At 32.7% G+C, this 18,269-nt stretch overlaps 1 protein-coding gene and 1 long non-coding RNA gene across 2 annotated transcripts; one reads left to right on the top strand and one right to left on the bottom strand.

Annotated features, from left to right (window-relative positions):
* Positions 1-4,751: 4,751 nt before the first annotated feature.
* Positions 4,752-5,275, bottom strand: LOC131635608 (large ribosomal subunit protein cL38). The gene has a single exon (XM_058906239.1). It carries the CDS (start codon positions 5,212-5,214, stop codon positions 4,903-4,905), a length of 312 nt encoding a protein of 103 aa, XP_058762222.1. The 5' UTR covers positions 5,215-5,275; the 3' UTR covers positions 4,752-4,902.
* A 442-nt stretch (positions 5,276-5,717) lies between these two features.
* LOC131635620 (uncharacterized) lies at positions 5,718-8,664 on the top strand. The gene is made up of 5 exons (XR_009293839.1): positions 5,718-5,856; positions 6,010-6,071; positions 6,598-7,433; positions 8,150-8,201; positions 8,328-8,664. It is a non-coding gene; the product is annotated as an uncharacterized LOC131635620 (long non-coding RNA).
* The last annotated feature ends 9,605 nt before the right edge of the window (positions 8,665-18,269 follow it).

Genomic DNA, 18,269 nt, shown 5'->3' with positions numbered 1-18,269 from the left:
CGAATTTAGTTAGTTTGAATTTGATAATTTGAAGGAATCAAACTTGCATCAAATATCACATGTTTTGCCCAATTAGGATTGAAATTAAGCATCATTTTAATAAGATCATTGGTAATTCAAGATGACTGATTGGATCGGGATCTAGGATTAATTTTTTTTGGATGATTGGCCAAATTATATAATTAGTGTCCCCTTAACCCTTCTTGAATGCAATTGTGGAAGATTTCATCTCTAATAATGACTGATGACTGGTATGTTCCTCATTATCTTCAAATAATTATGCCTAATCTTCTTAATCGTATCAGAAAAATCACCATTTCATTGAGATAAGGGAAAATATGCTAGTTTGGAAACATTCAAACATTCAAATTTTACTATGCTTGCCCTCAAAGATGCCGACACCTATGTTGCAAATCCTTCAACTAAGAAATAGCGGACAAATTATATTTGAAACATTGCAATACCTCATTCTCAATCCACACTAATGTGGAGACTTATTCACAGCAAGATGCCAACTGATTCAATTTGTAATCTTTGTCACACACCTACATAATCCTCCTCCCACCTTTTCCTTCAATGTCCTTTTGCCTCCAAGATTTGGACATGACTACGGAACATAATTAACCACAAGATTGATCTCTCCTCAATCCATGAATTTGTAAGGTTTTGTCATGCACATCTTAGGGGGGAGGTTGTAAGAGGATAAAAATAATTGACCAACAATAATATACAATTACTGATGCTTGAACACATAGAATAACACCATCTAATAACAATCCAAGTCTGACATTTATGGGTTATGCAATGAATTTAAGATGTATTCAATCAAAGTGCTTCCATGCCTCACCATCAGATGGGTGTCGCATTGTGTCTAAACTAATTTTGTATGTATGATGTCATGTCATTTGACTAACACTATGCATTGAAGCAACCATTCTATGCAACCTTGGTATTATCGCCAGATAAAACAAGGACTTCACAGCGATACGTTTTTTGCTTACGATCAATGACTTTAATGCAAACTAGATACTTCAGATTGTTACAAAACTTACATTCTTCCAATGCTCCATCATTTGCACCAAACTCATTGTCATAAAACAACATGGAACCTCTAATGAAACAATCAATCTTTTTTACTCCTAAACCCAAATTCAACACTAACCTCAAGATTAATCTAGAATTTTGATTAACACACTTTTAAGGAAGACATTAATTGTGTTGACAAACTTACTTCTTTAGGTCTCACTCTCCTAGAATAGACTCGGTGGAACCATGTGTTCGCCATGAAATTTAACAAACAAGCATTATTCTTTCCAAAAGGGTTACTTGCAGGATCGACTAGGTGATCCTAGGACATATGTGTACAAAGTTTCTAATGTTTTTGTATGGATTTTTGTGTAAAAAGGCGTAGATTTCGACGTAGGAGAAATCTTTAGGATAAAGTAAAAATAAATTTAGTAACTTAATATAAAAGACTTTGATAGAAAGTAAAGATGTAGAAAAATAACTTAATGTAAAAGACTTTGTATAAATAAAGGGTGGTGTCTGAACACATACATTGCACTCAATTGAACTATTTTCTCACTTTCGCTTAGATACTTTGAGTATAACAAGTTTCTGTAGTAATTGCAACACACGAAATCTAATACTGGAATTTTCTATTTATAATAACATCTAAATAACTGTCGCGAAAACTCCTTTCTTCAGAAACTGACACGTCTTTGCTTGCATATGTTTCGCCTTTAACTTACTTCCACGCGTACTTCGAATGCAGATATGACCAAAAAACGGTTACTTAGCCTTGTTTCATATTTCAACTTCTTCAGTTGAAGTATCCTCCAAACCAAGAAAAAAAATCAGTAAGCCCCTAAGACTATTGCGCGCATGAGAACTTCGAAATGCTCCTTGGAACAAATCTGTCGAACCAACCTTTTAACATCTTGTCGAAAGGGTATCATCATACTTAGCTGGATTTCTTCAAGCATTTTGAGTTTTTCTTGACTTGTTAAACATTTGAGATACATAGAAAAATCTAACTAACACTATGTACCTTTAATAATTAGATAATAGTTGGTTAGAAACAAGTCAGACTTTCCTAACTTAAGATTTTTCTCAGTTTTATTTATCTTTGTTCTTTGGGTTTAGCCTAGTCCATCCTTCTTGTTTGTACCCCTTTTCTTTTCTTTGTTTAATATATGAGATTTTTTTATATGAAAATAAAGTGTTGTTCCTTTAATATTTCACTTTCTTCTTTATTCTAAAAAAATTCTTGTAATCTTGATTTTTGATTAAAAATGCTTTTTGTTAGTTTGCCATTTCTTGTCCTATATTACTATATCAGACTCTTTTTCCTACCGTATCAATGCCATTTAGCATTTAGCGTGTATGTTTGATTCTAGAAACTAGAGTGAGTTGGATGGAACCTGATGATCTTCGAGGCCGAAGGGAGCTAGAGTGGAAGCTGGCGCGGGAACAGTAGGAGCTCCAGCTCGCTGAATAAGCCACCACAATATAGGAAAAATAATAAGCAACAGGAGAGATCCGCGGAGGTAGAATTCTGAATACGGGTACGAAGGGTCATCCAGAAGCGCTGGAAGGGGGGCTGGAGGAAGGGGACGAACCGCATCGATTGAGCCACAGCCAGCCGATTATCTTCAATGATAGAGACTAAAACCAGTGCGGGGGTAGGGGCGGATGTAGCCAAGTGGATCAAGGCAGTGGATTGTGAATCCACCACGCGCGGGTTCAATCCCCGTCGTTCGCCCATCAATCTGGAGCGGGTGGCAACATGCAAAATACCCGAGACCGGATTCGGGCTTTGGACGACCTCCGGCTTCTACCCGTCCAATGTTGAAGTTTGGATGCTTTTCCTCTCACTATCAATTTCATACATAATATAGATGGATGTTTGATTCTACGATGAAAATAATTAATTTTGAGTAAATGTTAAGTTCAATATAAAATAATTTATATTTGATAATTTTATGCAAAATTAAATTGAATATTAAATATATTTTTTTTTTGGACTTTACAGCTCTCTGGTTACCACTGGAGCCCAATATTTGGTTAACTGAACATTAAATTTTAATGTAAAGAAATTTGAATTAAAAAATTACCAATTTTAATTTCAAGTAGAATCAATTCTAGTTTAAAAAAATCAAACACTTCAAAATCATTCAAAAATCAAATTTCCATCTCTAAATTATTTTTTACTATTCCAAAAGCTAAACCAAATGTAAACTTAACTAAACCAAATGTACACTTAACCTTGTTTGATACATCGTCATATTTATTTTTAGATTGAAATTTAATTGTATGATATATTTCTTCAATATGTATGGATTATCTCCTTCACTTTTTCATTCCCTCTCCTTACTCTATTTCTCCATTAATTAAAAAATTGAAAATATAACAAAGGGTCTCTATTTTTCTTTTAATTTCACTTTCTCTCTTAATTAAATAGTTGAGAAAATAATCAAAAGAGAGAATGAGATTAATAGAGAAATAGAGTAAAAAGAAAGAATAATAGAAAAATGATGAGGGGATTCAAAATCTTATCATACTACCATAGTGTTTTCTCAAACATGGAAATCCACAGCTTTTAAATCCCAGAAAGCTGCTCACAACATCCCATATGATTGTTTTCAAGATGCAAACATTCAGCAAGATTTAACACTTTCCAGTTTAGCACAAGCAATTTTAGAGCCTACTTGCTCTTTACTGCCAAATACCTCACCAACTACTATTTCTCATTCTTCTTCCAACTTGGCCACTTCTTTAACACCACATCTACCTCCATTTTATCATGCAATTCCTCACCATATCACTTTATCCCTTAACTTTGAAATGAATCTTGAATCCTTTTTGACACTTTATACATCCAAATTTCTCCATTAACCTACTTCATGTTACAAATCTCTTTCTTGTCAAATCACCTCTACTAATAATCTCTGTTATTCATTAGATACCATCCATGAAGACGATTGACCCTGCTAAAGAACTTGTTGAATTATACACACCCCATAATTCCTAACAGTAAGGTTTATATTCCTTTGCCAGAAACCCTCCCTCCCCATGAAAATTGACATCATTTACTACCCCATGCTTCAAATTTCAGCTATTCTACTTTACTTAAACAGAATTGTACCATATAAATCTTTCTGTATCAAAAGCATATAAATATAGTTTTACTGAATTTAACTCTAATACCACACAACTAGACCTAACCTCTTTGAAGTTTTTAGTTCATTTAGTTATGCATTTCCCATCAAGGTTTCATATAACAGACCCACAGTGCAGGGGCGGTTCCAAGGCCCAGCGAGCCCGGGAGCGATAGTCGATTTTTAGGTAAAATTAGGGACAAAATTAGTAAAACTAGGGTGTGAAAATTAAAACAGACGAATAATCAATGGTGTAAAGTTTTTGCCCAGACTTCCTAAAATTCCTGGCTCCGTCACTGCCACGGTGGCGTTGCGGTAACAAAAATCTACCCTTCTCAGCTCAATAGATAGTCATTGATTTTAAAACCATAGATATTGTTCTCTCAAGACATGCCATCTTTCATGCAACAAAATTCAGAAATAAAAAAATTGATTTACTAGCTTTACACTTTCAGAACAATTAAATTCAATTTCAGAAACCCTAGTCCAAAAATTAAAGGGAGCTATCATTGTGTTGGACCAGTCCATACAGAACTTTGTCCTGACTTTGATCACTCTGAGATTAGTTGGTCGCAAGCCCGAATACCAAGATTTTTCAAAAAAATATAATATAAGCAAAACACAGCAGTTAATTGACAAATAAAACTGGAATAATACAACAGTAAGTTATAACAGTACAATTCAGAATCCAATAAAAGAGAACAACAACAACAACACAGAAACATTAACAAAAAGTACCGACTCAATCCGAATCAGCGGGAGGCGGAGGAGTAACATCAACCGTGGAAGCCTCAGCCGGAATCACAACCGTATAATCAGGAGGTAGTGGAGGCAACGGAGCATACACAGTCGGCTTCCGTTTCTTATCAGACAGTTGCGATTTTCTCGGCCTCGTCTTGATGTGATGTGCAGTTGATTTCTTCTGTGGCCTCGATGAACACTCTATCAACAATCCTCCACACACGTTTCTTCTTTCGGTTCGAATTGCTTTGTTTCTCAGTGAGTTTGGTGCCATCGCTACACCGCACCCAAATATGCTTGACACTGATGCCATTTTTTCTATCTCTTTTCTCTGTGATTTTGCGGTTTCGTTTCTCAGACTCTTATCCCTTTATCGTTTTATCTGATAGATTTGTATAATTCCCAAACTAACCTTTTATATTATGCAAGGCTCAAATAAAATTTATTTTTTAACAGTGTAAAATTGTTTAACCTATCTATAAAATAAGAAAATAAATGTATCTGGAAAATACTCAATTGCCCCTTACTCAAAAAATTACACCTAATTGTTTTGGGGGCAAAATATGTCTAAAAATTACTTTTTGTGACTAAATTCAGAATTTGGCTGCATTGAAACTAATGGTTTGGTCTGTTTGTGTTACCATTGGGCCACGTACAATATCTAATTTGCATTGTAATGTAACTTAACCATAAAATTTTCATCAGTACAAACGTTGCAGATTTCAAGACTTTACCAACAGTAAATTTTACTTTAATTCAAAAACTATACAATCTTCTCTTTCTCTCTTATTTCTTTGTCTCTTTATCTCTCTCTCTCTTTTCTCCTTCTTCTTCTTCATCTTCTGACTTCATCTTATCTCTTTTCTCTTCCTTTTTCTCTTCTTCATCCGTCTTCATTTTCTTTCTCTTTCTTCCTTCTCTTTTTCTAATGTTGACGAAGAAAGAGATCGGTTGGGTATGGGTTTTTTTTTCCTTTCAGTTTATATAGATGAAACTAATAAACCATAATACCTAATTTTTTTCGTTGATTTCAATCGTTCTGCTTCATTTCTGATTAAATTGAAATTTCAGGGAAGTTGTAACTCTGCCCTTATTTTTGTTTTGGCAGATTCATGAGGTAAGACTGGATTCGAGTTTTAGGATCTCATGTGATAGGTTATTGACAAATATGTGAGTTTTCTATGTCGGTGTTATTTATGCGTTTCTGATTTAAATCCATTTCATATTTTATGGATTTGTTTCTTGTGTTTATCATGTGTTTGTTTGTATTTTGTTTTTAACTCTGCCCTTATTTTTGTATTCTTGCTTTTGTTTTTGTTTATCATTTATTTAGGCATTTGGCCTTAAATGGTGAAGGTGGAGATTATTGATGAAATGATTGTTGTGTTTCCTCACTCTTTCAACTTTGCATTTGTATTTTCTGCTTCCAATGTTTTAGTTTTCTGGTTGGAACAATGATTTTGGTACTAATAGCTTGGTTTATGATAGGGTGTATAACTTTATTTTAGTCTTTTAACTGACCTTTCCACATTAACTAGATCTAAATTAGGCGAGAAATAATTGTGTGATTTTTGTATTAGAATGATGTAGATAGATAGTAGAAACCATACACATATAGAACAAGGCTTCTAATTTTCACATCCCACAATTCAGGATTTTACAATAGTTGTTGTCACTCAATGTTTTTTTTTTGCAGGTTCTTCATAGAAAATTAGAGGAAGCAACAATGGCTACCAAGAGGCTAAAGAAATTGTTGGAAGCTCGCGTGACTACTCTGGTAGAACTTGAATTGCTAGTGTTTCCTTTTACTACATACTGCTATTATAATGCTTATATAACGCTTAAGCACTTGATTTTTTTATAATGCTTTTAATTCACTTTCTTCAATTTACCCATTGTATTTATGTTGAAGATGTGTGAATATTTGACAATTGAGATTAATTTCTTGATGTTCTACACTTTTTTTCATGTGTGATGTGTATACTATATAACTACAAAATTTGTGTTGTTGATGCATCAGGTCTTTGTAATCGGTTCCATACATCTCGTCGGTGACATGCTGAAACTAATAAAGAAGTGATTGGTTGGACTAAATTGAAATATTTGTTTATTTTATGATTTCGAAGAAATGAAGTGCCAGTATTATTCTCGACGAGATTAAATGAGATATTTGTGTCTTTCATATATTTATAAATGTTGTTTGTTTTCCAGTCTTTGATAGAAGACTATATGATTAAGTTGTGTGGTTTTATACATTTAAGCCATGAAAAGTTCTTATTATGAAAAATTGTGAGTCCTACTCTTCTTTATCTTGAGTTTTTATGAAGTTATTCGATCACTATTTCTTTTAATTGTAAGTATGCGTTGTGTCATTAACTATGATATCTGCCTGTAACTTAGTTACTCTCAATTTCCCTTCAGAATGAGATACTCAGATGAATCAGCGGTCAGTGGTGGTGGACTATCTGAATGAGATTCTTCTAATCAAATATTTTTAGCTTTGAAGCATAAGGATGGCGGAAAAGTAATTTGGTAAATAAATTTGGTATAGATTTCAATTTTCAATAAGAAATGATTTTTTGTTTCTTTATGATGAAGCTGGAAATTTGATGCAGGAAAAGTAATTCTAGATAATGTTGATTTTGATATCTAATTTTTCTTGATGTTTGTATGTTCTTATATTCAATTCAAATCAATGGTGGATAAAGAGTAAGCTTTTTTATATTAGTAACCTGATTTATCAGACAGGGGCTGGTATTTTCAGGTTGGTAACATGATTTTCAAAGTGCCTGTATTATTCAATGAGGGAAATATGCAATGGATGGTATTATTAGACAGTGAAAAGTCTTGTAGTAATCACTTATTTTGGTGCTTTTGATTTGTTGCGGCTTCTTTTCCATATTATCAATTCATCAGGTTCTGCATACCAACCTATCAATTTCAAACCCAGCTTCGTTAGAGTATACACAATTTCCAGTGTTGCCCTGCAATGTAGCATGCTTCGGAAAGTTAAAATAGTCTTCTTATTTATCATTTAACATGATTTTAAAGTGATTTTGTAACTGCAGAAGTGTGACAGATAAACTTTGATTAGGCTGTTTGTGTATTGATTTTGTAACTGCAGAATTATGACTGATAGACTTTGATTAGGCTGTTTGTGTATTGATATTGTAACTGCAGAATTATGACTGATAAACTTTGATTAGGTTGTTTGTGTTGTTCTTATGACACCTATTGATCATTTTCAGGAAAATGAAGCTGAAATGGAAGGGATTCTTTCTACTAGAAAAGTGGAACAAGGTAATATCTATGTACTTTTTCTGTCTCTCAGTTGAAGTGATCATATGCTGAAAATTATCAAGAATTAAATGTTTTTCAATAAGCTAATGTACCAGAATTACTAATACAATATTTATTCTATAGCAGATATGTCACCATATTGTGAGGAACATATAAATGCCTCACCAAGTATGGAGTGTTCCACTCTTCCAGCGACCCCTGACTTCAATCTTTGGCTGAAGGAATTCCCAGCCCAGAATTTTCAGAAAGTGTAAGTTACCCATAAATTTGAAACACTATTTCAATATAACATGAAAGAAGCATTGGTTGAGGGTGCTGCAAAGCTTGCCGAGCCTAACATGTACGAACAGGGCGCTGGCAGAGTTGATTTGTAGGTTTTCGTATATAGCTCTCGAATTTGTTTGGGCGTAAGTAGTGGATACTGTACTGGAAGTTTTTGGACAGTGAATCCAAAATTAATTCCAATGGTATGTTTCATATTCTGTATATCAAATATTTGATTGTCTTATTCTTCATTTGGGAGTTGTTAAGTTATTCTTCACATAGAGAAGCAAGTTGGAAAACTGGAAGTCTTTTGTTGTTTTTGATTATGTATATAGTTTTATATGATATGATAATGAGGGTAATAATTATAATGTCAGGTGGTTGATGAAACAGATCGACTGCTTCGTGACACATGCAATAGTGAATGTTACGAGACGGGGTCATTCCGTTTATGTTAACATACAAAAGTTTGTTCAGTTAATACTAATATTGTAGCTCTCATGCTTAATTTTATTTTAGCTTGTGTATCAGGTAGTAGATATAAATATATTGTAGTTCTCATTACCCTATATTTAATAGTACATATAATTATATTGTAGCTCTCATTACCCTATATTTAATAGTCAATTATTGTTAGTTCATTTTTGTTTTGCTTTTGCTAATTTTTATTCTTTCTACTATGCCAAACATCATCTTATGTTGTAATGAAATTTCCAACTATATGCCAAACATCATCTTATGTTGTAATGAAATTTCCAACTATATGAAAATCTTGGTTTATGTTCTGGACTACCTTAATTGAAATTAAATTTTGTAATCTGTTAACCATGAAATTTTCTATTATAAAACTATTACATTATAAATTATATTTTCTGATTTTAGCTGTCAATGTTATATGGTCACTTTCATATTTCTTTTACTGTCATAACCTGCATAACAATACCTTTTCAATTTTTATTACATTTTTTGTTTCAATTATACTTGGGTGAAACTGTAATAAATATCTTATATTATTTTATCCAATTCTTGTCTCTATACAACACGTACTACATATTATAATGTTTGGAATACTGATATACATATTTTATAAGAAAGATTACTATCCCAAATTATTTTAGGAGTAACATTTTTTGTTAATTGTACAGTTTAGAATAACGATATCATTAATAGTAGGATTTCAAATTATATACAACTATAAACGAAGAATAGTGGTGTACTTTGTTTCTAAACAACAACATGCTTTCAATTGGATTATTCATTTTAATTTCTTAGTTTGCAATTAAGTGGATTCTATTTTTTATATATGGTTACATGTTTCCATCATGATGACAGTATTTCTTAGTTTGCAATTAAGTGGATTCTATTTTTTATATATGGTTACATGTTTCCTTCTTGATGATAGTATATATCTCATCGATAATTCTTTCGGCTATATCTCATTGATACATGAATTACAGTTTTGGTATATTTATCATCCTTATAGTTAGTTATGTCATCCGTATGTCTATATGAACTTTTAGGTTTATTGCACTTTGGAAAGTCATTACAAACATCTATATTTTGGTTCTAATATGTGAGTTTATTATCTTCTAAGATAGCTTGAATATCTAAGATCTCAAAATTTCTCATTAGTGACCATTTCTTTTTTCATTTTTATTCGGATATTCACTATTTTAGGGTTATATTTTATTTATTTTATTATTATTTGCTATTTATTTATTTATTAGACTTTATTAGTAAAATAAATATTTCAAATACTTTATTAGATATTATCATTCATCAAACTAATTATATTTTTAATCTATCAATAAACAAAATAATTGTAATAAATTTATTGAACATACTTTTTTCCATTTCTTTGTAATATATAAGGTTCTGTTTGGCAAACCCTTTTTATATACGAGAATAAATTTATTATTAATTCAAAAAATTAAAATTTATATACGGGAATAAATTTACTATTGATTCCAATAATTTTATAAAGAATGTCAAAACAAAAATAATATTTACATACGAGAAATAAATACAGGAAAATATATTTTTATATACAGAAAAATAATAATTATTGTTCAAATAAAAAAAATGTCTTTTTAAAATTTTTATGAATTACTCAAGGTGGCCGACAAAAACTTAAATATTAGTGGTTTATAAAAAACTCCTATATTAAATCTTTTAAATTTTAACTTATATATTAATCTTAGACTTCTTTTTTATCCTTTTTTTTATAATTTATTTTAATTTTTTCTATTATTTTTGAATTCCATATTCTAACTGGTAACGTAAAACCGGTCCACACCAGAACCCGTGCGGAGGCACGGGTTTCACACTAGTTTTCTATTATAGTAAAACCTTTGATTTCAAATTAATAAAGAATTGTACCAATTATAAGTATATTGTTTTTACATTTTGTTAAAAACAAAATCGATTTATGTAAGGGCAATTGGATAATTTCATATGATACAAAATCATTGTTTGATGTTTCTACAACAATGCATGATTAAGGATGACAATTGTATTCGTATTAAATAGATACCCACAAAAAATACTTATAACATAAGCTAAAAATCCGCAAAATATTATGCAGAGGAAGAAAGGTAAGAAAGGTTTGTTTGTTATGAAGACTGATCTCTCAGAAGCCTATGATAAACTTAATTGGGATTTCATTTGGTATGTGTTAAATGAGATCAAGTTACTGGAAGCCATGATTGACATGATTATGCATGATGTCTCTAGGGTGAAAACAGATGTTAACTAGCATGGTTCTAGAAGTGAGTTTTTCTGCCTTCAACGTGGAATTAGACAAGAAGATCTCATTTCACTGTATCTTTTTTTGTTGTGTATGGACAAATTAACTCATATGATAGATCAAGAAGTTAGGAACAATAATTAGCATCCGATCCAAATGGGAAAACAAGGCCCTAGGATATCCCATCTCATGTTTGCGGATGATTTAGTACTGTTCGGAGGGAGAAACAACAGAAAACCAAAAGAATTGTGTTATGGATACTCTCCAAAGGTATAAAGGCGAAGTTAGTGAGGAAAAATCTAGTATTCTTTTCTCTAATAATTTAAATAGAGGCATAAAAGCGAAGTTGCTGCATATTTCTATATTTCGAGAGAATAATCAATTTGGGAAGTATCTTAGCATGTCGTTGAGTGGGAAAAGCATTGAGAATAATAGATTGTCAGTACATTGTGGAGCAAGTCAAAAGTAGACTTGCGAATTTGAATTCTAACTTTTTGTCTTTTACAGGTAAAATTACTTTGGCGAAAAGCGTCGTTGAAGCGATCCCAACTTATACTATGTTACGAACTTGCTCCAAAAGCTTATATAGAAGAGATCCAACATTTGCAATGTAATTTCATTTGGGGAGATACAACTGAGAAGAAGAAGATCCATGCGGTGATGTGGGATACCCTAATTAAACCTAAGTATCTTGGTGGATTAGGGTTGAGAAATTTAGTGGGGATGAATAAGACTTGTATTATGAAGTTAAGTTGGAAGTTAATAAACAATTATAATGATATATGGTGCAAGGTAGTGAGAGGTATCTATAATAGAGTTCAGTTACACGGGCCATGCAAAATCAAAAGCTCTAATTCGAGTTTGTGGAAAGCTTTGAATAAGTTGTTGCCTTAGTTGCATGAAACGGGAATTTGGAGATACAATTGGGTGGAGTCGGGGATGGAGTCGGGTGTGTGCATTGAAGATTAGAATATTAGCATTCTAAGAATGTACGAGGGGCGATAGGGAAGGATTTGGTGGATGAGAATGGTGAGTGGAAGTGGCAATCTATGCAAGGGTGGATGCCGCATAATTTATTGCGCAAAATTCGTGCCATTTTACCGCATAATGTGGTCCTTGTATGTTCCCAAAAGAATTCAATATTTTTCGTGGCTGTTGAAACACAATAAACTGCTTATGAATTACAACAATAGCAGAAAGGGTTTGGGCTCAACTGCGTGTAACCTCTGTGGCCATGTGTGTGAAACAATATTGCATATAGTGAGAGATTGCCCGAAAGCCATTCAATTGTGGAGGAAAGTGATTCCTTTGGATATTGTGCAGTAGTTTTATCGGTCTGATTTGGATTTGGAAGAATGGTTTACACTGAACATTAATCATATCCATAGTTCTATGTTTCATTGGAATACATTTTGGGCTTTGGGTTGCTACTACCTTTGGTTTTGGAGGAACAAACAATATCACAGTGATGATTTTGAGAGACTTTTGATCTTGCAGATTTTGTTCTGGTGAAAGTTAAGGAGTATGTTAATGCCATGCGTTTGAATTGTGATGTCCGGGGATGGTGAAAGTCACTAAACTAATTACTTGGGTGCCCCCGAGTAGTAACAAAGTGAACTTGAATACCGACGAAACATGCAAAGATGATTTGGTAGGGAGTGAAAGGGAGTTATTAGAAATGAGGATAGTAGATGGTTGGGAGGCTTTGCTAAAATTATGGGTCTTAGAAATGTGTTTGTGGAAGAATTATGGGCTTTGTACGAAGGCCTCAAGCTTACTTTGTCTCAAGGTTTTAGGAAGGTCGAAGCAAGTGTGGATTTCTCCATGGACGTTCGGGCCATTGACAAGGGTGGTTCGAATTTAAGGGAGATCTTAGCAATTATTAATCATATCCGGAAGTTGATTGACAATCATGAGAAAGTTTGTGTGGTTTATTCCTTTAAGGAGACGAACAAATGTGTTGATGCTTATGCTAGAGTTGGTTCCAGGATCAGTCAAGAGACAATGTTTTTCAATTCGGCACCAGAGTTCTTATTGAGATTTTTGGACGAGGATGCTAGGGGTGTCCCCTCTTCTCGCTTGATGTGCGTGGGGTTCTTTGTTTTTCCTAGGTCTTTGCCCCTCTTTGTAATAAAAAAAAACTCCAAAATAGGTAAGAGTACGGGTACATAATAATTAGCCATTAAAATTAAAATAAGTAGTTATATATATATATATATATATATATATATATATATATATATATATATATATATATATATATATATATATATATATATATATATATATATATATAATCATAAAAAAAATATGTTTATCTATTTAAAATAATACGTCACAATTAAACTATTACACATTTTAATATTAGTAATTGTCTATTTCATAATTTAACAATAAAATTTAATTTTTTTTATATGAATTTTATTAAAAATTTAAAATCATATGATTTTTTTAACTCATAAACTTATTTTTATTAAAAATGCAGATAACAAATAAGGAAATTTAGGTACTCATAGAATACATATACAAATATAAATATAAATGTTGATTGATCATGGGGATATGAACGCATATACAAGACTTTTTTCAAAGTGCATATATGTGCACTATACAATAAAAAAATGGTTCATCAAATAGCTTGATGAAATAATAAACCAATATTTTATTGCTTGCTATTTAACTTTTGGTTCTATGGGATCATTTGTATTTTAATATAGTTTATCTTAATAGTTTAAAAAAACGAGGCATAAGAAATTTTTAATATGCTTAATTTTTTTATTTATTTTGTCACTAATTTGTATTAAATTAGACCAAATTCTTAATTTATTTATTCATGGAATTACTTAATCGTAATTTTTTTTTGCCTTCTTTCTATTATATAATTGTTTTGTAGGACAAGATAAAATTCGAAGGCCCGTTATTAACCGGCCTAATCGAACGAGTTTATTGAAAATGGAGGGATTCGTTTGAATGAAACGAATTAATCGCTTCACTATTGCAGGTTTGATTGGGTTGGATAGGCGGGACTGGATGAAGAAAACTAAATCGTCGGTGTCTGAACCGACATGTAGGGACTAATTTCACTATGAGATTCTTTCTCACTCTCAAACTAACTCACTCTTCACTACACAAAGTTTTTTCTCTTTATATTTCTCTCGTCTCAAGTCAAAGACTCGGGAAACCTAGAATGTCACCACTGCCGCTACTACTACTACCACCACCTAGGGCAGGACAAAATCCGAAGGCCCGTTATTAATCGGCCCAACCAAACGGGTTTAGTAAAAAATGGACGGATTCGTTTGGATGAAACAGGTCGATCAGTTAACTATTGCAGGTTTGATTGGGTTGGACGGGCGAGACGATGAAGAAAACTAAATCGTCTATGTCTAAATTGACTCGTAGAGACTAATTTCAATATGAGATTCTTTCTCACTCTCAAACTAACTCACTCTTCACTACACAAAGTTTGTTTCTCTCTCTATTTTTCTTGTCTCAAGTCAAAGACTCGAAAAACCTAAAATGTCAACACCGCTACTGCTACCACCACCACCTAGGGAATGACAAAACCCGAAGGCCCGTTATTAACCGGCCTAACCGAATGGGTTTACTGAAAATGGGCGGATTCATTTGGATGAAAGAGGTCAATCGGTTAATTGTTGTAGGTTTGCTTGAGTTGAACAAACGGGACCGGATGAAGAAAACTAAATCGTTAATATTTGAACCGACTCGTAAAGACTGATTTCACTATGAGATCCTTTCTCACTCTCAAACTAACTCACTATCACTGTACAAATTTTTTCCTCTCTCTGTTTCTCTCGTCTCAATTCAAAAATTTAGGAAACCTATAATGTCATCATCGCCGCTACTACCACCACCACCATTATTCATCCATATAATTTTTGTCCAAATTTTAATCACAAACCCTATCACTCTCAGTATCTCACTATAACCATCGTCACCCCTTAACATTTTTCCTTCCTCTGCCGTCACCTCAAACTCAAAATTGTAGACATCGTCACCATGTATATTCTCAATATTGTACCTGAAAGAAAGATCTGGTCTATTGGAGGCAGTTTTTCCTTCAACCACTGACTCAAGTTTAGGGTTTTCTATTTTTTATTTATGGGTAGGTTTCTTAACTCACTCAAAAGAGGGCTTATTGTTTTATTGTTGATTTTCCAAGTTTTGTAGTTTATTGATTTTTCTAATATTTTTGTTTTAATTTTTTAATGACCTCTTATCATGAACTCAAATTTGTTTCCAAATCTGCAAGGTTAGAATTGTTTTTGGTTGATTTGGTTTGGCTGAATACCCTTTTTCGTCCCTTATCTTTAACTCGGGGTCCAGTTTGGTCCCTTAACTTTTAAAAAGACCATTTTAATCCCTTAACTCTTCAAAATGTTTCACGTTAATCCTTTCCATTCATTATGTTAGTCAAAGTCAACTCATAAGGACACGTGGCACTGACGTGAATGACCTGTGGGTTAAATCATTTTTTTGAGAGATTTAGCGACGCAAAAATCTCTCACTAAACTTTTTTCTGGGTTTTAATAATGATTTTCCATCTTCTTCCCACATTCTTCCCTTTCTTTATCCACTAACAAGGAAACTTTGAAATTCTTTCTCCCCGAACGAGCTCACATTCTCTAACCAAAACCGTAAACGGTTCACACAAGTTCGTAATTAAGGGGGTCCTAAAAATTTGAAAATTTAAAAATTGAAAATTGAAAATTGAAAAATTGAAACTTTCATCGGGTCCGCAGTTACCAATGGGCAATTAGAATCCTAAAAAACCCATAAACAAAAACCTTAAAATCACAACTTTCTTCTTTCCTTAAAATTGCAACTTCGTATATGTGAAACTCGATTACACTTCCAACCAAATCAAATATGTGAAAGTTACTGCATTTGTACAACAGAGAGAACACAAACCCAGATCTAAAATCACAAAACCAAAATGTTTTTCACATACCCAGATCCAAAAAGCTTTTCACATTATTCATTATCAACGATTATGGTTTGTTGAATCAGAAAATTAGGAAACTGAAGTGAAGTTAAAGAAAGAAAGAGGATAAAAAGAATAACACAAGTACAAATGAATGGTAGTTGCTCCACACATTGTCATCAAGTGTATTGTGCAACAATGGGTCATTTGTTGTTTTTGAAGCACTTGAAATCCATCCATTCTCAATTTACTAAATCTTTTAACTAACTTGTTTTCTAATTCTAAGGTTTGTGTTTTTTTATTGTATAATTTTTAAATCAATGTGTATTTTCTTTCTAGTTTTTTTCATGCTTATGTAACTATGAATTTATGAATGATGAGTCAATGTGTAATTTCTTTCTTTCTTATTTTTTTGGTTAAAGTTAACACACTGACTTGTGGAACCTACAAGCCTACTAGTCACCATCATCACCACGAATGTCCTTTCATGGATTTTATTCGGTTTTCATCAATTTGGATAATGAGTTTTGTAACACCCCATATTTTCTAATTTTAATTTAATCGGAATTTAAATTATTATTTAGAATTATTCGGTATTTTGTGGAATTATTTGGAAAGAATTATGAGATAGGCTATTGGGCCAAGTGTGGTGTTAGTAAAGAGGGGGTGCTATGTTAATAGGCCTTTTACTAAATTAAAATCTATTTTAATAAAAATAAGGAATTGAGGGAAAAAGGAAAATAGATGTGAAAGAGGAGCAGAAGAGCTGATACGTGAAGGAGGAACAGAAGAGGAAGAGGGCTAATCAAGATCTTTTGCTAAGGTAAGGGGGGACTCTTCCGGTTAACATCTTTTATCGTATTATAGATAATAGGACTGATTTAGATGCATTATTTGTGTCAATTAATTATATGCTAGATTGGGGTTTTGGGATGATTTTGAGGGGAACTGTATGATTTGATGAATTGCATGATTATATGATTGTCATGATGATTAAATGATCCTCTTTATGTGTTATATTTGTGTTATAACATGTATGTGGCTGATGTTGTGGCATTTGAGGTTCATGACATAATTTGATTTAGGTTTTGGGGATTTTGGGATAAGTCCCGTAATGTTGTCAAATCGCTGTGAGATTTCTGATTTTTGCCAGTTCGCGCCGCGAAGGTAGGTTGGTGCCGCGATGGCGACGAAAATATTGTCAGTTCGCCCCGCGAACATTGTTTGCGCCGCGAAGGCGTCGATTTTGGTGACGCATCGCGAAAGACGGATGGCGCCGCGTGTTGATGATAATATTTGAAAAATGTAAAGATGCGTATCTTTTGAACCGTTGGCCTGTTTTAAGTTCCGTTTCGAGCAGGATAAAGCTTATGAAGTATTCTTTATGTTAGGATGATGAAATAAGCAGTAGCTTGAAATTATTTTTAAATCACGATTTTGCTTGTTTTGATGAATGTTGTGTTGTGGACATATATAATGAGATGTAACGATACAAACTATGTTTAAAACATGATTCATGTGATGATTTGTTTGTTGGTATGATGAAGCTTATGAGATAGTTTTTATGATGATTTGAGTATGATGTGAATATCTTGTCTGTTGGATGGATGATGTATTGTTGACATATATGATGAAATGTGACAATATAAGATGTGTTTTGAAAAACATTATTATGTGATGATTGTTGAGAATTGTATAATGATGATTGATTTGTTTTGGAAGATGTGAATACATGTATGTTCTTAATGATGATGATGATTGATTGTATTTGGATGATGCTAATGTATATAAACATACTTTGATGATGATGATGGTTGAGTATTGGATGATGTTACTCATAGACATGACGATGGTATAAGTATGTTTCATATATGTTTGCATTCATTCATAATCATGTGTTGAGGGTTGAATTCAGATGACATTGTGGATTCAGTGAAGGGCATAATTCCCATTGTGTGGAATTTTTGCTGGCAGGGCCGTATCTTGAAGATGTTGGATTGGTCGGTGGGTTAATCCCATTGATGATGTTGGTACCACATGCATAGTGTCAGTTGCATTCATATGCATGATTTTTATAACCTGAATGGATGTTTTCCAGTGTTATGAATATTGA

The sequence above is a fragment of the Vicia villosa genome, unplaced genomic scaffold (assembly GCF_029867415.1).
Source record: "Vicia villosa cultivar HV-30 ecotype Madison, WI unplaced genomic scaffold, Vvil1.0 ctg.001519F_1_1, whole genome shotgun sequence".
NCBI classification, from domain to species: Eukaryota; Viridiplantae; Streptophyta; class Magnoliopsida; order Fabales; family Fabaceae; genus Vicia; species Vicia villosa.
This window is presented reverse-complemented; position numbering and strand designations above follow the sequence as displayed.

Bases quoted from the DNA above. Each gene is read 5' to 3' on its own strand.
- LOC131635608 (XM_058906239.1), bottom strand. From the start codon at position 5,214: ATGGCATCAGTGTCAAGCATATTTGGGTGCGGTGTAGCGATGGCACCA.